General features: G+C 51.8%; 1 protein-coding gene across 1 annotated transcript in view; it reads left to right on the top strand.

The window, feature by feature from the left end:
• Positions 1–22,980, top strand: part of PLA2G4E (phospholipase A2 group IVE) — a 47,937-nt gene extending 24,957 nt beyond the window's left edge. The window contains exons 6-20 of the mRNA XM_075532293.1: positions 1,434–1,476; positions 3,122–3,185; positions 4,099–4,259; positions 4,334–4,420; positions 4,849–4,886; positions 9,239–9,374; positions 10,401–10,537; positions 13,251–13,473; positions 15,152–15,266; positions 15,800–15,937; positions 18,813–18,920; positions 19,472–19,675; positions 20,360–20,526; positions 21,688–21,871; positions 22,739–22,980. Coding sequence (XP_075388408.1) covers positions 1,434–1,476; positions 3,122–3,185; positions 4,099–4,259; positions 4,334–4,420; positions 4,849–4,886; positions 9,239–9,374; positions 10,401–10,537; positions 13,251–13,473; positions 15,152–15,266; positions 15,800–15,937; positions 18,813–18,920; positions 19,472–19,675; positions 20,360–20,526; positions 21,688–21,871; positions 22,739–22,980 — 2,047 coding nt within the window. The remainder of the gene's footprint in view (positions 1–1,433; positions 1,477–3,121; positions 3,186–4,098; positions 4,260–4,333; positions 4,421–4,848; positions 4,887–9,238; positions 9,375–10,400; positions 10,538–13,250; positions 13,474–15,151; positions 15,267–15,799; positions 15,938–18,812; positions 18,921–19,471; positions 19,676–20,359; positions 20,527–21,687; positions 21,872–22,738) is intronic.
• Positions 22,981–24,527: the final 1,547 nt, after the last annotated feature.

Here is a 24,527-nt window from a genome sequence, read left to right as displayed (position 1 = left end):
CACCATGGTGATGGGGCCTTGTGGAGACTCAGAGGTGTTCACCTGGGCCCCAAGCTGTGAGAGCAAACAATGTCAAACCTGGGGCTGAGGCAGAGGCTGTGTCTGTGGGCAGCTGCCTCTGGGCCAAGTCAGGTCCAGATGTATTAATTAAAAAAAAAAATCAGGGTCCTAGAGGAATGACCGTGCTGGGGGCTGGAGAATCAGGTCACAGAACCAGAGGATGGGAAGGAGAGAGGAGGAGGATGGGAAGGGGGCGGTGCCCCACACACTGCCCCAGCACACAGTGTGCCTTGTGATTGGGCCACTGGAGACGCCTCCTTTCCCATCCACCACTGATTGACAAACTCAGCAAGTTTGTTTCGGGGCTGGGTGGCACAGTGGGGGCAGTGTTGGGCTATTCGCTTCCAGGAAGATTTGTCATCTCACACAAGCTTTGGGACTTGCTACTGGTGAGGGCGCCAATAGCCTCCCTAGGACTAACTGTCATGCCCTAGCACAAGGCCAGTGAACCTCCAATGCTGGCAGGCCCCTCGCTGGCTGCCGCCGCACTCCGGCTGGCGGAAAGCAGGTTGTCAGAGGCATACAGGCTGAGGGCAGTGTAAGGGGTGGTCTCCAACCATTTCTTGAAGCCTTTTAGCTCTAGGACATAAAGAACCATTATCCAAAATAAAGAGAGAGCAAGAAGGAGAAAGAAAGAGAGATACTTCTGCCCCTTCTACCTTCGTGTTCTTTCCTAAATAGTGTTGTTGTTAGGGGCCGCCTAGTCCGTTTCTGATTCACAGGGATCCAAGGTACAACCGAACAAAACACTGCCCTGTCCTGCTCAGCCTTGAAATGTGTGGGAACCCCTTGGCAGCCACTGTGTGACTCATCTTGCCCGGTCAGGGCTCTCTCCCTTTGGTGGTCCCTCCACTTCACCAAGCACGGTGCCCTCCTCCAGGGTCTGATCTCTCACCTGATAGCGTGTCCAAGGTGCATGACCCCCAAGTCTTGCCATTCTGACCTCTAAGGATCACCCTGGCAGTACTTCTCCCAAGGGAGCTCTGGTGGCATAGTGGTGATGTGTTGGGCTGCTTACCCCAAGGTCGTCAGTTTGAAACTACCATTCCCTCCTCAGGAAAAGAGATGAGCTTTTTATTCCTGTAAAGAGTTGGCAGTGCTACCCTGTCCTATTGGGTCACGATGAGGCAGCATTGGACTTGGTGTCAGTTCATTTTGTTTTGTTTCTGTTTCTCCTGGGCAGTCTATCTCAAATGTGTTCCGGTTTTCTCCTTGACAGCCCACAAGTCCATAAGTCAATCTTTGTCCTGAGGAACAAGAAAGCTAGAGGCACTGCCAGTGTCCCACAGGCCCTATTCACATTCGGCCTTTGATGGATGAGAAGTCAGTGGAGGCTAGGATCACTGATTGGGAATTTGCATTTTCTTTTTCAGTTTCTCTGCGCGTGAGAGCCTCATCACCAATGGCGTTCTGGTGGTAACTGTCCTTCTGGGTCCCCATAGATGAGGCCACATCTGGCTGCTGTTTCTCAGGGGTGACAGCTTGGACCTCTGTCTTCCCCCCGTCAGGCTCACTGAAATCAGGGATGGAGGCAGCAGCCTGGGCTCTTGCACCCGGGGAGGAGGCAGCTGGGCAGTCACCTTGACCTGGATTCCCATGCCCCCATCAAGATGAATCCTCTTCTTGGGATCAAAAACCCAAACTCACTGCCATCGAGTTGATGCTGACTCGTATGCTAAGGGGCAGGCTAGAACTGCCCCCTGAGTTTCCCAGACTGTAACTCCTAACAGGGGTAGAAAGCCCCATCTTTCTCTCGAGGAGGCACTGGTGGTTTTGAACTGCTGACCTTATGGAGTTCAGCCCAACAAGTAACCGCTACACTACCACATCTCCTGATTCTTCTTGGGAACCTCCCAGTAAAAGCGCCCATGAAAGGGCACTTCCTCCCAGATGCAGCCCTGCCACCAACAACCCCTAAACACTTTGTGTATAAAAAGATGTTTGCAATTCAGCTGTGAGTGCAGATTTCAGTTAAGTACCACCCCCCATGCCTTTCCCAGAGCCCCTTCTTCCCAAATTCAGAGCCTCTGGGAGTTTGTGGGGCTGGGACAGGGTATGCCTCTGCTTCTTTAGAATCGGTCTCATGGGAAGTGCCCACTTCCAAAGCCCAGAGCCCAGCATACCTCCTTCTTGCTTGAGACCAAACTGCTGTGGTTCAGGGTTAAATCCCCGACCTGCAGCTGAAAGTTGGACCCCTGCAGATGGCGAGGAGCCCTGGTGCCCTAGTGGGGTGCTCATTGGACTGCGGTGTGAAGCGACCAGCTGCCCAGAGGGAGGAAGCTGAGAGTTATTCCCACAAAGATTTACAGTCTGGAATCCCGAGGGGGCCGTTCTCCCCTGTCCTCTAGAGTTGCTGTGAGTCCCAGTAGTCTCGAGGGCAGGAGGGTGATTGGGAATTTTTGAGCAAGTGGCGGGTGGTCCTGGGTGGTGCCAAGGTCTCACCAAGGTTCCACCCAGCCTCCAAAGAAAGACCTGGCGATCGCCTTCTGAAACTCAGCCACTGGAAACCCTACGGAGCACAGTTCTCCTCTGACACCGACAGAGACACCGAGGAGCCAGACTGGGGCTCAAATGCAAAAAGCTGGCAAACGGTGACTGTCGATCCTTCATTTCACAGGACCAGCTTCATGTCCAGACACTCGATCTCCAAGTGAGATGGCCACGGGAGCCCTGGTGGCAGAGTTGGTTATCTGTTGAACTGCCAACCGAAAGGTCTGCTGTTTGAAACCACCAGCTGCTCCGTGGACGAAAGAGGAAGCTTTCTATTCCTATAGAAAGTTACCATCTCAGAAACCCATGGGAGCAGTTAGTTCTACCCTGTCCTATAGGGTCGCTATGAGGCAGAATCGACTCGATGGCAGGGAGCTTTGGAGAATAAGGGGAGATGGCATGCCTTATTTGGGTTCTGAAAATGTGGTCACCGCCCAGTGTCTCCTGGAGTCATCCCAAAGTCAGACTGTTGCTGGCGGTGTCCCCTGATGCTTCGTCGTCTCTTTGTAGGCTGGAAGAACTAGGGGCCACCTGCTCTCAGTCTCCGAGCCTCTCCCTCTCTCTGTTACAGGCCCGGCAAGTCTCCTGCTTGGAGGTGCACGCAGAAGCCAGGCGTCGGAGGAAGGGTGGGAGAAGTGAGTGGGGTTCCCTTCCGCCTGTCAGGGACCTCCAAACCTTGCCAACAGAACCAGCAGCTGGCCCACCCAGGCCCTCTCTAGTTCAGGATTTCTCAGCATCGCCTCACCCTCAGGGCTCATCAAGTCCCGTCCCCTCCGGGAGCTAGAACCCTAGCGCTCCCCAGGCCTGGCAAGTGCCCTGGGCCGGGGTCAGTGACCCAGCACAGTTTAGCCACTCGGGATCTGTGCCTCATCCCCAGCCAGGCCTGCGAGTCCAGTGCAGTGGCCAGCACCTGGGGTGGGTGGGCACTGACAATGCTCAGGACCCTTCTAACCATGTCCTCTCCTCTAGCCTGTTCATAGACCCCATAGCATTTCCTACCTGGAAGGGACTTGAGAGACGGTCGCTCACTACGCCCTCGGCCTTGTAAGGGTGCTAGCCTGGTCCCAAGAGAAGAGCAGAGGACACCTCCGTGTCGCAGGGGTTTTCTAGGGACTTCATTTGTCAGTGTCACATGCAGACTCCTGAGCTGGGTCCCGACCGAGTCAAGGAGAGTCTCTAGGGCAGTGGTTCTCAAGCTTCCTAATGCTGTGATCCTTTGATACAGTTCTTCGTGTTGTAATGACCCCCCCCCAAATATAAAATTATTTTTGCTGCTACTTCCATCACTGTAATTTTGCTACTGTTTTGAATAGGGCGATCCCCATGAAAGGGTCGTTCGACCCCCAAAGGGGTTACGACCCACAGGTTGAGAACCTCTGCTGTAGGGGTGAAGGCTGGTTGTCAGTGTTTTAACCAGGACCCGGGTGGCTCGAAGCCTCTCTCCTGGGCACCTCCAGCTAGACTCTTTGCTGGGTCAAGCTGGGGCTGGGGGTAGTGGCTACCTGGTGCCTGGCCCCTAGGTCCTCAGCCTCCTGTCCTCTCTTCCAGAGAAAGACCTCTTGGTGACAGTGAACGAGTCTTTTGAACACACCCAGCGCATCGCCCCCTGCCTGGAGGCCTGCTGCCCGGACCCTGCCTGCTTCCACTACCCCACATTCTTCCGGTCCCAGCTGCAAGCAGAGCAGCCCAAGAGGCCTGGGGGCTGTGGGGTATGAGCCACAGCATGGGGTGTGTGGGGGGCCATGGCAGGCAGGACCCCTCTCACAGCCGCCCATCCTTCCAGCTCTGCTGCTGCTCGCCCCGGAGGACCGGCCCCTTCTGCCAGCCCCTGGATGGCCTTCCCAGCGGCCAGCCTCTGACCCTGCCTGTGGTGAGGGCTCCGCTCTGCCAAGGGACCTCTGAGCAGTTTGGTCTGGAGCTCCTAGTCAGGGGTGTGGGGACATCCTGAGGGGCACGTGGGGAAGAGGGTTCATGGGGGTCTCTCTTGGGCAGGAAAAGGGAGTAGTCTTGGGTGGTATGGGGGTGGGCGCTGAGAGCTGCAGTGTGGAGCTGAGTGAGGGAGAGGGTGCTGCACTGAGGAGGGTGGGCTGGGTGATGCACAGGGGAGGGAAGTGTGTGCACACACGCATGTCTACGTGCACGTACATGTATATACACGTATACATGTATCATGGGAGCACACGTGCGGGCAGAGTGCAATCAGAAGGTGGGCGAGTGGGTGAGTCTCCAGGTGTTTAGTGGGGATCTTTCAGCTCTGAATTCCCACCTCTGACCAACCTTTTATCTCTCGGTCTCCAGGGTGAGGACTGTGAATTACATATGAAGTCTACAGACTGGTAAAGTACCCTCTAGCCTAACCTACCTGTAACTCCCCCCACTCTACCTCCCTACCTGGCTGCCTGAAACCACCTACCCAATAGCTGGACCACTAGGCCCTCCCCTCTCAGCAGGGGTGAGGAGAGAAAGGAAGAGAACCCCTAGTGAACTTTCTCACCCCACCTCAAGCTTGTGTCCTTCTGTAGGGCCCTGGCTCCTGGGCTGAGCCCACAGAGGGTCATGTGACAGAGCCCCGGGAGAAGGGGCATAAAGCAGTTGGGCAACAGAAGCCTTAGCTAGCACTCCTGTCCCCGGTCAACTCTGGCCCTCCATCCTCCCCTGCATCCTTCCTCCCTCCCGCCCTCTGCCTGGATACCTCCCCTTGGCCCACAATCAGTGGCTCCTGCTAGTGCTACTTCTACTGCCAGAGCAAGCCAAGGGACAAGGTTTCTGGTGACGAAGCGGCATTAAGCAATAGGGTTATAGTTATATGGTTACTGTTGTCCTCTATGTCTCTGAGCCTCCTCCTCCTTAGGCATCTTTGTAGTTCTTCCTCCAAGCCAGGCATGGAGTCTTAGAAACTACCAGTACAGACTCTGGTGTCCGGCCTGGGTTTGAGGGCTGCCACTTATAATTGTCTTAAATAATATTTTATGGAGATATAGTTCACATAGCATAAAATTTACCCCTCCCCCAGAGTGTACTACTTAGTGGTTTTTAGGTTAGTGACAAATTGGTGCAACTCTCGCCACTACCAGATTTGAGAATATTGTCATCACTGCCCCAAGAAACCCCAGGCCTATGAGTTGGTCCCCATGATCCCCTTACTCCCCCAGTCCTAGACAACCACGCATCCCTCTTCGGTCTCTGTGGGTCAGTCTGTTCCGGACATTTCATATATGTGGAACTGTACAGTCGATGGTCTTTCTCACTGACTCCGGTCCCTGGATGGTGCAGATCATTTGTGTTCACCAACTCACCTAAAGGTTCACAGGTTGAATCTACCCATGGCACTGTGGAAGAAATGCCTGGCAACCTGCCTCCATTAAAATTATAGCCAAGAAAACCCTGTGGGGCAGTCCTACTCTGTATATCTGGGGCCATGGTGAATCAGAATCAACTCAACAGTCACGAGTTTGTTTGTTTCCTTTCTTGAGCAGACTGTTGTTTCACCCACATTAGAGCATGCACACACCTCATTCTTTTTGATGGATGAATAATAGTCCACTGTATAGACAGTCCAAAGATAGACCTTTGTTTCTCTCTTCATCATTGACACACACCTGAGTGAGTTGTTTCTACATTTTGACTATCACTAATGCTGCTGGGGACATTTGAGTACAGGTTTTATACAGGCATGCTTTCCATTTTCTTGGGTCTTAAGTGGAACTGCTAGGTCATGTGGTAGCTCCCTGTTTAACTTTTTGAGCAACTTCCAGACTGTGTTCAAAAGCGTTCCCACCAGCAATGCACAGGGCACCAATCTCTGCATCTTCTCACCCAAACTTGTTATTGTCTGCTTTGATTGTTTAGTATAGCCATCCCAGTGAGTATAAAATTGTATCTCACTGTAAGCTTCATTTGCATTTCTCCAGTGCTTTAGGTGATGCTGTTGGGTAAGTGTTGAACTGCTGACTGCAAGGTTGATGGTTCAAATCCACCAGCTTCTCTGTAGGAGAAAGACGAGGCTATCTGCTCTTGTAAAGAGTTACAGCCTCAAAACCCTGTATAGGCTTACTATGAATCAGAAGCAACTTTATGGCAGTGAGCTTGGATTTGGCTTTGGGGAATGGCTATAGGAGACCTGGTGGTTTAATGGTTACACATTGGGTTGCTAAATGCAAGATCAGCAGTTCGAAGCCACTAGGTGCTTCCTGAAAGAAAGACAGCGCTTTCTACTCCCATAAATAGTTACAGTCTCAGAAGACCCAGTCTCACAAGGGCAGTTCTACCTTGTCCTATAGGGTCACTATGAGTTGGCATCAACTCCACAGCACTGAGTTTTCAGACATGTGCCCTGGTGGTGTAATGGGTTAAGTGTTGTACTGCTAACCCTAAGGTTGGAGGTTCAAACCCACCAGCCACTCCATGGGAGAAAGATGAAGCTGTGTGCTCTCACAGAAATTTTCATTCTTGGAAATCCTAGGGACCCATCTACTCCATCCTGTAGGGTCTTTGAGTCAGAATCAAGTGATAGCAGTGAGTTTCATGGCTAATAATTTTTAGCATATTTTATGTGCTTATTAGCCATTAGTATATATTCTTTGGAGAAGTATCTGTCAAAATGCTTCACTCATTATTTAATTGGATTATCTGTCTATTATTGAGATGTTAGCATTGCTATTCTGGCTGTAAATCCCTTATCAGAGATATGCTTTGCAAATCTTGCCTCCCAGTCTGTGGGCTGTGTTTTCTTGATGGTATCCTCTGCAGCATAAACATTTTTAATTTTAATGAAGTCCAATTGTCTATTTTTATTTTGTCACTTGTGTTCTAGAGTCATAGCTAAGAAGCCCTTGCTAACCCAAGATCATTTGCCCCTCTATCTTTCCTAAGAATTTTTAAGTTCTAGCTCTTCCATTTATATCCATGAATGAATTTTCATCAACAGTGTGAGTGAGGGGTCCAAATGCATGCTTTTGCATGTGGGTATTCAGTTGTGCCTGCATCATTTGTTCAAAGGATTATGTTCCTCTCGTTGAATTGCCTTGGCATCCTTGTCAAAAATCAATTGACCACACATTCATTCAATTTTGTTTGCTATTGATCCTTGGACAAGTCGTGTAACCTAAGTCTCTCAGTTTTCCTCACCTGTAAATTGGGAGCAGTCACAAGAACACTGCATGTTGCTGGGTTGCTTTGAGACTCCAGTGAGATAACCCATGGAAAGTACTCAATTATGGGTTGGCCAGTGGGATGCTCAGCGAATGTCAGCGAATGTTATGATTCTGGTTGTTTTATGCATTCCTTATTGAAGCCAAACAAACAGTGAGAGGCCTCTATTTTTGTCTGCAGTTCTATGATAGGAGGCGCTCCCAGGACCACTTTCAAGGAGATGTGACCTTTTAATGAGCCAAGGCTTGGGTCAGAAAATGTCCAGGACTCTTGCCTTGTAGCCACTGGACTTCCGAGGATGCGAGGGAAAACTCGCGGAATGTTCCAGATCTTGTTGAGGAGGCCGTCGGTCCAATGAGACCCTGATATAAATGCCTCTTTTTGTTGAATATCTACTTACAGGGTGCTGGATAAACTCTGTGGACTTTTTACAAGACATTTCATTGGGGTAAGATTGGCAGAGCAGACCGTCAGCAAATTTGTACAGTTTTCTTCGTCTCGGTCACTGCAAACCCCTCGATGTAAGATCAGGTGTCCCGCTTCATCTCTAGGCTTCCTGTCTCTGTTCCTCCTCCTTTCTTAGGTCTCTGCGTTTTGTCCCAGGCAAATGTGACTCTTTTGATCTTAAATGGTGGGTTAGTCTACGGTGTGCCTATTTCCCCAGTGTTAATGTTCTCCTTCTTGAGCTGTCTATTATGCGACTGAAAATTGAGCTCTGGGGGTAAATTTATTTCCACACCTGAATGGTGACTAAGGGCTATAGTCTTCAGGGTTCTACCAGACTCTATCCAACAGTAAGCCTGGGATCTTTAATGATTTTGAGTTTTCTTCCACATGTTTCTCCAACTCAATCCAGGATCTTGTAAGACAATCCATTTCAGAGCAGGTGGTAGTGGTAGCGGGGCACCATCTACTTCTTTTAGTCTCAGGGTCAAGTTCAGTCCATTCATCCATTGGACTAATTGTCTCCATATGTCTTTCATTTCCTATACGCTTCTTTCCTCCAGTCAGGGAGAGAACAATATTTGTACCTTAGACAGCCAATCCTGAGCTTTAAGACCCTAACCCAGGGTTCTCAACCTTCCTAAATGCCACAATCCTTTAATACAGTTCACACTGTGGTGACCCCCCAACCATAAAATTATTTTCATTGCTACTTCATAGCTGTCATTTTGCTACTGTTATGAATCTGGCGACCTCTGTGAAAGAGTTAATCAGCCCCCCAAAGGGGTCGCGACCCCAAGGTTGAGAACCTCTGCCCTAATCGCTTTTAAGACCCCCACCCCTACCCCACCCCCGTTGCCAAAGTAGAATGGAGAGCGCTGTGATTGTTGACTCTCCTTTTGCTAGCTGATTCAATACGAAAGACAATGCTGGGAATTAAGCATGGTTAGCCCTATGTTCCAGATTAGCATGCACAGGCCCCAGGTCACAGGGTGGTACATGGCAGAACCGGTCTTCAACACACCTCGCAGCCAGGCCTTTTCAGGGAGCGGGCACCCACAGGAGTGGTCCGCAGCATCTCTTCTCCCCACAGCCCCGAGGTGCTGGATGTGCGGCTGGGCTACAGTCTGTGCCAGGCTGAGCTGGAGTTCCTGGAGAAGCGGAGATTGGTGGTCGCCGAGGCGCTGAAGCAGGTGCTGCAGCTGGAGGAGGACCTACAGCCAGACGAGGTGGGCGCACAGAGCTTGTCCTGCCCACAGCCCCTCCTGCCAGCCGCCCAGCGGGGGCCTCGCCACTGCCTGTCCTGCGGAAAGTCCAGGGGGCTGGTGATTCAATTGCATCCTCCTGGTTCCTTCCCTTCTAGGGGAATCCTTTATCTCTACGTGCACACGATCGGCAAATGACTCCTTTGCTTTTCTGCTTATTGCAAGCATTTCGTTAAAAATATAGAAACTATAAAGAAAAAGGAAGATGCATCCCTTTCACTCCACTCCCAAGAGGTAGCGATTGTTAGCCTCTGGATGACTATTCTTTGACTTTTTGAATACACGTGCACATATGCACACATGCACAAATCTTTATATGCACAAGTGGACTTCAAAAATGTTGGGGAAAAATCCATTATCTCTTCATTCCATTTTCCCACAAATTTCATAGCCCCCCTCATATATATACATGATATGTGTGTGTGTGTTCTCACTGCCATTTAGCCCATGCCGACTCACAGCGACTCCATAGGAGAGGAGAGAAATGGCAGTATGGATTTCCAAGGCTGTAACCCTTTGGGAGGAGAAAGCCCTGTAAAACTCTGCCTTTCTCCCAAAGAGCGGCCGTTGGTTTAGAGCCTCACTGTGCCACCTGGGATCCGTGTGTGTGCACGCATGTGCGCACGTGTGTGTGTGTATAAAGACAGAAAGATGATAGATGGATGATAGACAGAAAGATGATAGATAGAAAGATAGATGGATGGATGGATAGATAGATGGATTGATCGATCGATAGATAGATAGAGATAGGGCACCTTGGTGGTACAGTACCTAAGTGCTCAGCTACTAACCCAAATGCTGCCCTTTGAACCACGCCTAGATGCAGCAGGAGCCCAGCAAAGCTGGAGGGAAGGTCAGTCTCAGTCTCACATGCCCATTCTCTGTGGTCACCATTCCTCCGACTGCTGCTTGTCAGTCCAAGTCTCTCCCCACCACCCACCCCAAAGCCTCAGGAAGCCTCGCCAACAGCCTGCCTCTGTGTGCCTCCAGGTCCCCCTGATAGCCATCATGGCCACGGGCGGAGGGACAAGGTCCATGACCTCCATGTACGGCCATCTGCTGGGTCTGCAGAAGCTGAACCTCCTCAACTGCTCCAGTTACATCACTGGCCTGTCAGGGGCCACCTGGTAAGGAGTCAGAAGCCGCCTTCAGGTAGAGCTCAGGGCAAGCAGCAAACGGGCAAGCTGGGGTGTCTGCTGAAACTGTGCCCCCTCCCCGACACACACACACACACACACACACACACACACACACACACACACACACACACACACTCTGAGAGTGAGTCCGCCCGAACTACCTGCCACTGATGGCCATGTAACCTTGGGTGGGCAGCTTCCTGCTCTGAGGCTCCATTCCGGCATCTGTAGAATGGAGCTGACAATAGCACTGACCTCAAAGGGGTTATTACCAGAGCTAGTCGGATACACGATACATAGTGACCATGACTATTCCCAGGACAGTGGCAGAAACCCAGGAGCGTGATAGCCTACTGAGTGGACCTGCAGCAGCCACCCACTCTTAGGGCCATGCAAAACTTCACTCAGTGGCCACTCTGGCTGCCCACATGCCAGAATCCCCCCATCCCCCCCCCAACACATCCTTTCCTGGCACTCTTCCTCTGACCTGCCGAGACCCACCGAAATCATAACGCAGCCCTGGTTGAAGGTCACGGAACCCTTGAGCCCCTCAGGGCCCCTCAGCTGTGGCTGAGAATTATCCTGTCCATGGCTAAAGGGCCTGCGAGTCCCATATCTGACCCCACCTCGTGTGTCACTCCTCCTGGGTAAGTGGATGGGAGCTCACCCTAGGGAACCCAAGGGCTCCTGATATCCCACGCCCACCTGCTAGGGGCCTGGAAGCTTCTGCCCGGGTGGCCCAGAAGGAATGGCTGATGGTTCTTAAGCATTAACGCTGAGAAGTCCTGTCCTGACTGATTTCTATGGCTGATCATTCTTCCTCGCAGCCACCCTGTAAAGAAGCCGCTGATCTTGCAGCACAGGAAACAGAGACGCAAAATAGCTTGCCCAGAGTCACTCAGCCCAGAAGTGGGAAGGTCTTTGCACTATTCAACTCCAGGCTCCCTGTGCTCAGCCTCCACAGTAAGCAGATGTCTGTGGATGGGTAATAGGTTAGGGAGTGACCTGCCTCCATCGGGGTCAGAGGGCATCTGCATCCTTCTGGCCTGTGTACTGCAGGACCAGGCAGGAGATGGGAAGAGATGTGGGGCTGGCCGGCCTGGGTGAAGGTGGAGAGCAAGGGTCCCCTGACCTGGGTAGTATTCTTGTAGAAGCAACTGTCTTTAATAGTTTAGGAAGGCTTTTTAAAGTATACAAGTAGCAAAGTGAGCCTCACCAGGGAGTTTTTCTTCACTAATCTCTTAACTATGCAACCAATACCATCACCAACCAGAAATGAGTCCTGGGAAGAAAGAGGCCACTGCTCAGACAGAATTGTGGCCACAAAGAGGAGGTTGCTGCTGCTGCCATTGTTGTTGTTAGGTGCCATCAGATCGGTTCCAACTCTCGACCCCATCCATGCACAATGGAAGGAAACACTGCCACCCTCACAAATGTTGTGATGTTTGAGCCCCTGGTGGCAGCCACTTGTGTCAGGTCACCTCGTTGAGGGCCCTCCTCTTTGTCACAGCCTCTCTATGTCACCAAGCATGGTGTCCTTCTCCAGGGCCTGGTCCCTCCTGAAAACATGGCCCAAGTACGTGAGACAAAGTCTCGCCATCCTTGCCTCTCAGGAGCATTCTGACTGTACTTCTCCCAAGTCCGATTTGTTTGTTCTTCGGCCAGCCCGGGGACCTTCCCACATTCTTCACCAGCAGCATTCATTCAAGTGCATGAAATCTTCCTAAGTCTTCCTCATTCAATGTCCAACTTTCACTTGCATAGAGGGCAACTGAAAATACCCTGGCTTGACAATTGGTGGTGGGTGGGTGGGGAGTAATTGGGCACAAGCGCTGAATGAGAAAGACCCTTTTTCTGCCCTGATATAAGGGGGGCGGCAAACACCGGCATCGGGGCAGACAGACAGAGCCAAAGGACCAGGGCTGTGGGTCCTCCATCTTTGTTTCCTGTCTTTCCTGTCAGAGACATACAAGTCAAGAAGGAAGCGAGCCCACTGCTATGGAGTCGATCCGGATTCACAATGACCTTATATAGGGTTTCTGAGACTGTAGATCCTTACAGGATAGGACAAGCCTCATCTTTTTCCCAAAGAGCGATGGTGGGTTTGAACTGCCAACCTTAGAGTTAGCATCCCAATTCTTTAAACCACAGTGTTACCAGGGCTCCTGAAGTGAAGGAAGAGGAGGAGGAGAAATAAATCTTTAGCTAGCATCCATACTTATGGGAATTAGTATGGAAAAGAACTGAGGATTTGGCACCAGGAATTATGATTTAGAATTACTTTACGTTAGCTCATTTAACCTTCACAAGAATGCTGTAAGGTAAGTATATTACTGTAATTCTCCCGCTTCCACAGATGTGTAAACTGAGGCAAAGAGAGATCAAGTGTCTTGCCTAAGATCAGATATCTAGTGAGTGGCTGAGCCTGGTTTTGAACCTGGGAAGACGTGGGTCCAGAATGCTGCCTCTTCACCAATGTGCTATGTACAGCAGGCTCTTGGGAAATTGTAGCACTTGCAGTACTGAGTGATGATGTTGACGCCTCACCCTTCAGATCTCCTCTTCAGTCCCTTTTTCTTCCCAGCTCCTCTCCTGGAAGGCTAGGCCCTCCACCAACTGCCCACCATCTCTCCCGCAAGCGCCCAGGGTTGACTTGGCCAGGGCTGGGTCAGCCCTATCAGCTGTGCCTGTCTATGTCTAGGACCATGGCAACCTTGTACCAAGACCCAGACTGGTCCTCCAAGAACCTGGAGTCGGCCATCTTCAAGGCCCGGAGGCATGTGGTCAAGGACAAGCTGCCGGCTCTGTTCCCAGATCAGCTCTTTAAACACAAGGAGGAACTCCACAAGCGCAGCCAGGAAGGCTACAAGGTCACCTTCACCGACTTTTGGGGCCTGCTGATTGAGGCCTGTCTAGGGGACAAGGTAAGGTGCTCAACTCCATCCTGAAGATTTGGAGTTGAACTTCAACAGAAGGGATTCAGGTCCCCTCTGAAGATGAATCTCCAGGCTATCGGAAGTGTGAGGTGTCCCAGTACCTGATGAAGGCAGTAGATGGGATTGTCTTCCCGTGCACCTTTTACAGCAGTGGTTCTCAACCTTCCTAATGCCATGACTTTTAATACAGTTCCTCATGTGGTGGTGACCTCTGACCATAAAATTATTGTTGTTGCTACTTCATAACTGTAATTTTGCTACTATTATGAATCATAATATTAAATAGCTGATATGCGGGATGTATTTTCATTGTTACAAATTGAACATAATGAAAGCACAGTGATGAACCACAAAACAGTATGCAATTATACATTGTGAACTATTTATTTCTAATGACAAATAAATGAAATTTTGTCTGGAAGCATGGTGTAGCCTGGGTAACAGTCTTCACGCTGGGTACTCTCAACGTAGGTGGGCGTATCTGCATGTGTGCGGACCCACCTGGAGACGATAGAGGAGCGGTGTCTCGGTTCCTAAGACCATTGGAAATATGTGTTTTCCAATGGCCTCAGGCGACCCCTGTGAAAGGGTCGTCTGACCCCCAAAGAGGTTGCGACCCATAGGTGGAGAACCACTGCTTTAGAGCAGGATGAGGGTCCTGGTGTTGGGGGTGATATAGGCCATTCTTTAAGGAGGAAACATGTCCCCTGAGAGGCAGGGGCCCAGGTGGCTTTAAACATCCTCTAGAGGAGACACCTGTGAGAAAAAGTGAGGAGACTGAGGAAGTCTGGACGCTGTCACACCAAGCGAGGTCCAAGTATGACCCCAACAGGGCTCTGCTCTTCCTCTCTGGCCTAGGCAGCTGCCTCTCTCTTGCAGGATTCCAGGCAGGGAGTGTGGACTAGCCTCTTCCTCGAGCCTGTGAGCCAGCTATTATAGGCACCCCATCTGCCCAAGAGTGGTTCAGCCCCCTCTCAGTTTACCACCCTACACGGGGCTCTTGGCTTTGTACCTGTGGGTTACTATGGGGGTCACCCAGCGAGCTGCTGTAGAGCCCCGGGGTCAGAGCTTGGGCCTCTGAGACCTCACTTTGGCCTCCTCTATGCTGGCTGCTTCATCTGGGGGTGGCCTGGGGCCCAGGCTGAGTGGCTGGGCTGCCCATTCTGCTTATACAGAGCGGACGCTCTGGGGGACCTCAGCTGCCATCTCATGCTCTGGTTCCCAGCCTTTTGTGAGCCAAAGAAAGACACTTTTCCTATGGTTCACCAGGGAGCTCAACCTGCCCACAGACATAAGTTGGGCAGATCTGGTTTGAGCGGGTGGCAGATCTTGGCATGCTGAGGGGCCGTGGGGTCCTCTCTCACTATGACCAGCCCCTTTATCTTCTGCCGCACAGACCCTCACGAACAACCCTGGGACTCTGAGGGGCAGAATCCACAGCTAGGGACCGAGGCTATGTGTCTGGGTTGGTGGCTGGCCCCACCCATTCATTCTATGGGTGCATTTTAAGTGTGAATCCAGGCAGCCAGGGTTTACCCAGCCTCAGAGTGAGTGACATGGTTGGCATGTGGGGTCTAGATTGTTTCCGGATCCTGAGTTGATTGCCTGCTGATTGCCCCATGCTGATTGCCTGCTGCTTCTCCTGAACCAGGTTCTCTCCCCACAGAGAAATGACTGCAAACTGTCAGAGCAGCGAGCTGCTCTGTGCCGGGGCCAGAACCCCATGCCCATCTACCTCACCATCAATGTCAAGGATGATGTAAGCAACCAGGATTTCAGAGGTAACACTGGAGCCTCGTGACTTTGTGTGTGTGGGGGGGGTGTCTTCTCACCAGGCAAAGCAAAGGCACACAGCACCTCCCTGTCTCCTTGCCCCTCTTTGCCTTCGCCCACCTCCACACCAGCAGCAACTGTGCCCACCCATGATGGGTTCAGCTGCCCTGCCACATGGGGCAGGGCCCATGGGCTTCCGGGGTGGACGCTCCCCCCCTCTCCCTCTATCCCCCTCCCCGCCATGTGTCAGGCAGGATAAACTAACCACTGTGAAGGGAAAGGGTCCTAAGTGTTTCTCAAGCTGCCCAAAGGGACAGACGACTGGAGAGAGCTGCCTGCCTCCGGCCCCTGGGCGCCCACTCACCGGGCATGGAGGAGTAGACCAGCCATGCAGATTGCAAAGCAGCGGGTGCTTCCTGGGCCCTGGGTGGGGGCTGCGCCGACCCCTCCGGGCTCTCCAAGGCAGCAGGAGGGAGGGCAGCTGTCCCCGGGGTGGCACCCAGATGGATCTGACTCCCTGACCCCCGTTCTTGGTGTGCAGAGTGGTGCGAGTTCTCCCCCTACGAGGTGGGCCTGCAGAAGTACGGCGCCTTCATCCCCACCGAGCTCTTTGGCTCCGAGTTCTTCATGGGGCGGCTTATGAGAAGGATACCCGAGTCACGGATGTGCTACATGCTAGGTGACTGCTGGCTGGGGGACTCCCGGGCACCCACCCCCACCCCCACCCTGCACAGGCACTGCCTTTGCACTAGAGAGCTAGCTAGCAGGGAGGCACACTTGTCCCTTGCTGGGTTGGACATGGCCCTTGGGCATAGACCCTGTTAGTGCATACCAGCATCAATTCATTCTGGGAGAAGGTTCCCAGTCCAGCTCCGACAGGCTTCTAAGACTGTCCCAACCTTCCTGCAGCCCTTTGGGACCAGAAGGACATCTCAGGGACCCCCAAGTCCTTAGGGACCTGGGGAGATTCTCCAGTGATGAGCCCGAGTCTAGTCAGAACTCTGGGTAACAGAAGGGGACAAATAGCAGAAATGTGGGTGAAGGGAGACAATGTACAGTGTAAGACATGCAATAACAACAGCAATATATAATTGATCAAGGATTCCCAGGGGTGGAAGGGGAGGGGAGGGGAAAAAACAAGAGCTGATACCAAGGGCTTAAGTAGAAAGAAAATATTTTAGAAAGGTTGATGGCAACATATGTGCAAGTGTGCTTAATACAATTGAATTATGGATTGTCATAAGAGTCCCCCAATAAATTGATTAAATTAAAAAAAAGAACTGGATAATAGGCTGAGATGGAAGCTTCTGCCACGCTCACTCTAAGAGCTTCTGGTGCAGGCAGAGTGTACCTACCTCCTGGTATCCATCCAGCCCCTGAGATCCAAGGGGCTGAAGAGGACCACGGGGTGAGGGAAGAACCCCTGGGGAAGCGCCTGCACCTTGCCCCACCATCCCTGATCCTCAGCTCCCCTGAGTGCAGGGCCTGACTGTGGGGCGGGAACTATGTCTCTCCAAAGGACATCCTTGAGAAAAGGAGGCTCGTCTTCAGGGCCTCCACCATAGCTGTGCCTTTACTTGAATTCGTTGCTCTCCAACTCCATGCCTCTGTCTTAGGAGCCCTGGTGGCACAATGATGGAGCGCTTCCCCATGAACTGTGAGGTCAGCAGTGGGCACAATGGGAGAACAGGCCTGGCGATCTGCTCCACAAAGCTTAGAGGGCACTTCTGTCCTGTTCTGTCGGCTCGCTCGGAGTCAGCACCAAGATGGCAACACACAGCAGCAGCAACCCTCCCTGGACCCCCTTCCACCCACAGGAAGCCCCTAGCTCACACCTCTCCCTCCACTCACCGAGCATGTGGTTCAGAGAGCTCTAGCTCAGGCACTGGATCTTGATTGATTAGCTGTGTCAGGTTGGCTTAACCTCAGCCTAATCTCACAGAGCCTCAGTTGTCTCATCTGTAAATTGAATTCAAGAGCAAATTTCATTTTCTAGAAGATCCAATGGGTCAATATATGTGAAGGCTCTCATATGAGTGTTATTACCCCTAAAGTGTCACATCTTACAGTCATGAAAGGAGAGACTGCTGACTGGTGGAATGTTTGTCATGTGCTTGTGCAAACGGTGGAGTCTGCCCTTGCACTTGAAGTTCACATGACATCCCTGCTGGGGCTGTGCCCTCCACAGCGTCGAAGGCTCTCCCAGCACTGAGAAGTGTGGAGGGCCAGGGTCGGCAGTCACCTGTGCCGAGCTGATGCCAACCTGCTCCTTGGGGAGAGGGAAGTGGGGTTCTCTGCGATCTCTCTGAGCTAGCTGCTCCCCTTGAAGGGGAATATAAAAATGGCGTGGCGGATGCATCTGACTGTCCCTAATTCCATGAGGGGGGGGAGGGGCGATGTCACACAGGGCTCTCTACTTCCCAGCTGGCTTGGATAATTCATTGTAAAAGGTACACAGACGTCAGAACACACTCACAAAGATGGGGTTTATTGGGGAAGTAACAGGTTACAACTCAGGGTCTGGAATGAAACTGGATACAGTTTCTCAGTCGGGACAGCCTCTTCTCAGCTGTGCCCATGAGCATGGCTCTCTCTGGCCTCTGAAGCACCTCAACCACTCAGCCTGGCCTTTGCCCTGCTTGGGAATTGTTAGAAAGCTCTTCCCGCAGGTGCCCAGAGGTGCCACACCCTGGGTCAGGAAGCTTCCTCCCTGCAGGTTCTCAGCTCGCTCTTGTTCAATGTGTCCACACCTGGCTTCACCAAGTGCCTGGAAGCCCCTGCTCCCTCCACCAGCTCTCTCACCCTGTGGACAGGGCAGGGGGTGGGGTGCCTACCATGACATCTCCTGCCAGTCTCCTGGTTCTGCTGCCACTGTTTCTCTGCTCTTCACCACTTCTCTCTCTCTCTCTCTCTCTCTCTCTCTCTCTCTCTCTCTCCCTCCCTCCCTCCCTCCCTCCCTCCCTCCTTCCCTGGGCTAGGAGGTTTTCAGCATAGGGATCCCAGATCCAAAGACACACTCCACTTGCTTCTGTCTTGGTAGTAGTCAGTTTCCTCCTCTCACTTTCTTCTCCTTCAGTCCTTGTAAGAGAAAAGGTGTGATGAGAAGTAGCAAGGATGGTGAGTGGGGTGAAGGCAAGCTTGAGGCATGCCTCTGGAATCCTGCTTCATTTACACAACAAGCATCACCTAACCCTGATTAGCATAAAGTCATCCTGCCTCATTAACCCAAAGGAAGTCAGGTTTTATATAACATACATGATGAAGGATAACTACATCACATCACTAAATGGAGAACAATAACGTAATACTACGAATTATTATAGCCCGGAAAAGTTGACTTCTACCCCCAACCATCACAAGAGTCCAGACCCCTTATTTACCTGAGCCCACTCAGACATTGTGGGAGGGTCACAAAGACTGGCTAGAAGGGCCATGTTAAGCAATTCGTGGCACCACAAGACATCAAGACCAAGGCAGAATCTGTGGGAGAGCGGGGCTTGGGGCTTTTAGACAAGCCCAGTCTCTGCGCTGCTCACCCTGAACATGCTTCCTAGGTTTGTGGAGCAGCATCTTCTCCTTGAACCTGCTGGATGCCTGGAATCTGTCCCATACCTCAGAGGAGTTCTTCCACAGGTGGACGAGGGACAGAGTGCATGATATCGGTGGGTGACCGACCCACTGGCTGCCCTTCATGGTTGGGTGGCAGGGGAGAGGGGGGATCATGAGCTGAACCCAGTCCAACCTACCATGTGTTTCATCCTAGACCTTGTGACCCACAGAGGTGGAAAGACAAGTCGAGTTAGATGTCTGACTTGCTTGGACGGGAGTGGCTATAGATGAAGGGGCCAGGGCTAAGCAGCAAGCTGGTGGGGCTGGCTCTTGTCTAATGGGGGAAGTGTGGAGCCCATGTGAGTTAGAAGTGACAGTGCTGGCAGGGAACCTGGGAGAGTTAAAGAGGTGGGACTCAATGAGCAGGGGAAGGTGTCTGTCTAGATGCCCGTCTTCCCTGGGACCTGTCCTTAACTATGGCCACCCCTCTCTGCCACCCTGGCCCCATCCTCTGTGAGTCTCTTGGGTTCTCCTGAGTCATGGCCCTGGTCTGGAGAGGAGTGCGCTCTGCTCACAACAGAGCCATCACCCTGCCCCTCCCCCAGGCCAGCCAACCAAAGCTTTGCCTTGTGACCAGCTCTTCATCCCTTTTTTCCCCTTGCAGAAGATGAGCCCCTGCTGCCTGAGATCCCCAAATGTGATGCCAACATGCTGGAGACCACGGTGGTGGTCCCAGGGTCGTGGCTGTCCAAAACTTTCCGGGAAGTCCTCACCTACCGCTCCTTTGTGTCGGAATTCCACAACTTCCTGCGGGGCCTGCAGCTGCACACTGACTACCTCCAAAACGGCCAGTTCTCCAAGTGGAAGGGTAACCTGGCCGGGGCTGCTCCTGCAGGGAGGGGGCTATGGAGGTTGAGGACGCCGCAGCGGCAGGACGAAATCTCCCCCACGTCCTTGCTTGGGTCAGGTATTCCAAGCTTGGCGGCACTTGAAGTGGACGTGGGCCTGGCATCAGGGATTGGTGTGGATATTTAATTCCCAGGCTGCATGCTATACTTGAGCAGAAATGACCTGGGCTCAAGGCCCTTCGAGCGCTAAGTAGCAGAGCCAGGCCTTCGACTGGTCTCACCACTGCCACTCTGCCTGCTCCCTGCCTCCCGAAGGCTCTCAAGCCAACTTTCCACCTGTGGTGAGATTTGATTGACCAGAGCTTGCAAATGGCTACTTGAGCCTAGCATGGTGATCTTGTCCTTGCCTTCTGGGGCAGCCATGTGGACCCCAGGTTTGCATTAATCTGTAGGCTGCTCACTGACCCTAAAAACTCTGTGGCTGGCCAGGGTGGGTTGTCTATGCATATTCCAGCCAAGACTCACTCACACTCGGGGCTCTGGGCCTCTCTCCCTGAGGCATCCTAGCTAAGAGGGAAAGGCACAGAGGCCCCACTGAGGCAAAGGGGCACCAAGCAGGGCGCTCCACCCACTCTCAGCGAGTCCTGCTCTGGGGCGTGCAGTAGGCCTGCCGCATGTTGGTCACCAGAACGCTTGACTTGCAGACACGGTGCTCGATGGCTTCCCAAACCAGCTGACAGAGTCCGTGAACCACTTGTGCCTGCTGGACACTGCGTTCTTTGTCAACTCCAGCTACCCGCCCCTCCTGCGGCCAGAGAGGAAGGCCGATCTCATCATCCACCTCAATTACTGCGCAGGCTCGCAGACCAAGGCGAGTGCGGCAAAGCCAGAGCCCAGGGAGACCCGGGCTTGGGAGACAGGAGCACGTGCGTGTTCGTGCGTGTGTAGGCACGGATTCCACGGCTGCACCCCAGAACCTGGCATGAGATCATACCAGTCAGATTTCACAGGGGTGGCCAGCTTGGGGTTTCCACAAACCCAATCAGCAAATTCCAATTTTATTCTCAGACTTGAGCTTTTGCTATGTTTAACAATTCTCCCCCCACCCCAAAAACAAACAAACAAAAAACTGGGAAAGAGGGGCTGGGGGTGGGAGGGTAGAGTGCGGTAGGGAGGTTTAAAATAACTTTGATAAATCCCGTCATTTCGCAAGCTTTCTACCACTCCCCGAGCGTGCACTGCCCTATTGTTAAGGTGATCATGCCCATATGCCCAGGGAACGCCCGCCTCATTGGCGTTAAATGAACGAACCAGTACCAGGGCTTTTAATTTATTTGTATTTTAGAAGTCCTATTCCTTTATGGGGTAGGGGGGACGCGGGCACAGGGGAGGACTATACTTGGGTCCAGCTTGGAATAGTTCTTTCCTGAAGCCCAGGAGAGGGGAGGGTATCATCAAAGGACCAGGATAATGGCCTGACCCTGTCTGTGGCAATAACCTGGCACCCTCCCCACCGTTTGACCCTTCCATCTGTCCTGAAGCCGGCACAGGGAAGGGAAGTGGCTGGCGGCAGGTACGACAGGCAGAGCAGTGGAATCGGGACAGAATGAAGGGACTTCTGACCCTCTCCGCCCAGTGCAACCTATAAAGATGCTCCTTCCATGTCCTTTTCGAGCCTTGTGACCCCGCCCACCCATGTCCCGCGGGGAGAGCCAGCCAGAGCTGTACCCGGCCCAGCCCTGGCCACTCTCCCAGCCTGCTGTCCATATCACCCAAGTTTGTGTTTCGGTGAAACAGTATGGAGATGGACTTGTGTCCCTTTCTTTGGGGAAAACGCTTGCCGTCAGTCTTGTGCCAATCTACTACCCCGGGCCCTTTGTCCTGAGCTGGCTTTCTTCTAAAAATATCCCAGGTGACCCAAACTGGCTGGCTATTGAGTTGTTACCTGGGGGAATCAGGAAGATGGTTCTAAGAACTCTGTTTCTTGCCTCCCCACCTGACACCCACATAACGTCCTCTTGTGATCCTGCAGCCCATGAAGCAGACCTGCGAGTACTGCAGTGTGCAGAACATCCCCTTCCCGAGATACACCCTGCAGGGCGAAGAAGACAACCTGAAGGAGTGCTACCTGATGGAGAACGCTGAGGAAACCGAGGCCCCCATCGTGATTTTCTTCCCGCTCATCAGCGACACCTTCCAGAAGTACAAGGCCCCAGGTAAGCCACCTCCCCTTGGGGACCCAGCACCCACTGGCCTTGGAATGAGAGTGCTGGTCTTTAGACGAGAGAAGTCTTCCATGAACCTGTCTCCTGCTAGCCTGTATTCGCTTTAATAATTGCCGTAGTTCTAATTGGAGTCCTGCTGGCCAAATGGGGTACATCGTGGGTTGCTTGCTAACTGTAAGGTCAGGAGTTCAAAGCCACCAGTTGCCGCTGGGGGAGAGGGGGAGGAAGAAAGAGGAAATTTGTCATCTGTCCTATAAGGTCACTGTGAGTTGGAATCTACTCAATGGCAGTGAGTTGTTGGTCTTTTTGTTGTTATGTTTTCGTTGCAGTCTTAACTAGCCTTGGATTTAGCAAGCAAGTCAAGACTGCCCTCATGTGGTGGCAATCATACCCTACCCGTTTATTCATTCAGCGCTTACTGGCATGCAGCCCCGAGGGCATAGTGGTTAAACATTGGGCTGCTAACTGCATGGCCAGCTGTTCGAAACCACCAGCTGCTCCTCAGGGAAAAAGACGAGGCTTTCTGCTACTGTAATTAGTTAGTCTCAGAAACCCACCTAGGAAGTTCTACCCCATCCTATGGGATCGCTGTGGGTTGGAAACCACTCGATGGCAGTGTGTTTGGTTTGGGGAGCTAACTATGTAGCAGACACTGGGTTTGGTTTGGGGTCATCCTAAAAGGGCTAAGATACACCCCTGACCTGAGGATCTTGGAGACTTGCACACATGTGTGCGTGTGTGTATGCATTTACATCCAGGTGTGTGTCTGTATGGGCAGGGCGCACCACTGGGAGCGATTCAGGTCATTATAACCTGACATAGTCAGAATTCATAACAAGTCCCTCTGCTTCCTCCCAGGTGTGGAACGAAGCCCCGAAGAGCTGGAGCATGGCCAGGTGGATATTTATGGTCCCAAGACCCCCTATGCCACCAAGGAATTGACCTACACGGAAGCTGCCTTCGACAAGCTGGTAAAGCTCTCCGAGTACAACATCCTGAACAACAAGGACAAGCTCATTCAGGCTCTGCGCCTGGCAGTAGAGAAGAAACGCCTGAAGAGCCAATGTTCCTCTAGCCCCGAGGGACCTCCGCGAGCCTGACACAGTCCACTGTTCATCAGCCCTCTGGCAAAGGGTGCAGACAGGCTGACCTGGGATTTCAAACCCAAAATTTTACATTTAAAAAAAAGTGTTGAGGGAGACAGAGAGAGAAAGGAAGGGGAAATAAATAATAATAATAACTAACAAGGGACTGCATTGGGTTTCATACTCACAGGATTATTTCATAAAATCTTCCAGGCAGGGAATTGGGTCTGATAGCTACAGGCTATCACAAATATCTAAAGTGTAGAGAGTTCAATCCCAACCTGAGAAGGAGGCAGGTGGCCTAGAAATTTTGAACTCAGAGCTGGAAACAAGAGGTCCCTGTACCTTCTCTCTGCCTCATTGGATGGAGGGATGACTAGAGGCTCTGATGAGAAGCCTTCTGGATTTCTCGGGGGAGGGGGGGTGCAGGGGGAACACAACAATAACTTTTTTAATTCAAGGAGATTGTATTCTTGTGATTTTTATAGGTGATTTTATTTTTGTTTGTTTTTTAAATGAATCAGAGTATTACTAGGAAACATGATGCTAGAAAATCTTGTTATCCCAATCTCTTCAACAGCAAAGCCAAACAGGTGACTGGGTCGCAGTAGCTGATCCCAAACCAGGCCAGATGCCAGTTCTAAGCACCCAGCTTCAGTTTGCAGCTCAGGCTTTACTGAAAGGCATCTGGGATGCAGCTCACAGAGTGTTGGGTGGGTTTTGGGTAAACTGATTCAGACACCAGGATGTGGTGGCGACCTTGCCAGGGCCACCCCCTCTGAGAAGGTGATGTTCACTGATGTACCTGCTCTGGAAGCACTCCTCAGTTCTCTCACGGCCCTACCTCTCTTGTTTCTAGGTGAGATTATTTATTTAAATGTGATTCCCCTTATTTATCATGTAGCCATGGTGGCCAGTACGGCCTAACCCTTGGAGAGTCACCCAGAGAGAATGATCAACCAAGGAAGGGCTAGATTAGCCCTTTGGGAAGGAAGCCTATCTTTGGAGAGGATTTCCAAATGAATGGCAAGGAAAGAGCTAGCATGGGGGCTTCACATTGATTCGAACATGACTGATGAAGCAAGACCAGAACAGATCCTAAACTTTTAAAATTCAGACGAAGCAGAACAATACGGCGAAGATCACATGTGGAAGCCCTTGATTGGGAGACTCAGAAAAGGCAGAGCAAGCCCTTTCAGGAGCCTAATGTGGAAGATAGGACGGTGGAGAGTAACACACATTGATAGCAGTGGATCTGGACCTGCCAAACTAGCCTTCACCCAGATAATTCTCACCTGAGACTCCGCCATGGTGGCCTCGTGCCTCCACATTGACATCTTTTCTTTCCAACAGCAACATATGGATCTCTTTAGATGACCAGAGCATGTACCATGCCACAAGATCTGTTCATTGTAAGGTGTAGGCAGCCATGTCTTTGGCCTCATCAACGTCTGTAGCATGAGATAACATCACGTATCATTATATGCACACACAATAAAATGGCTGGCCATGTGGTTAAATACTTTGGACTCATCTTCCTTCGAAAACATGCAAAACACCTT

This window comes from Tenrec ecaudatus, chromosome 14, assembly GCF_050624435.1.
Source record: "Tenrec ecaudatus isolate mTenEca1 chromosome 14, mTenEca1.hap1, whole genome shotgun sequence".
In the NCBI taxonomy this organism is placed as follows: Eukaryota; Metazoa; Chordata; class Mammalia; order Afrosoricida; family Tenrecidae; genus Tenrec; species Tenrec ecaudatus.
The sequence above is the reverse complement of the archived record's forward strand: the minus strand, read 5'-3'. Positions and strand labels throughout refer to the sequence as shown.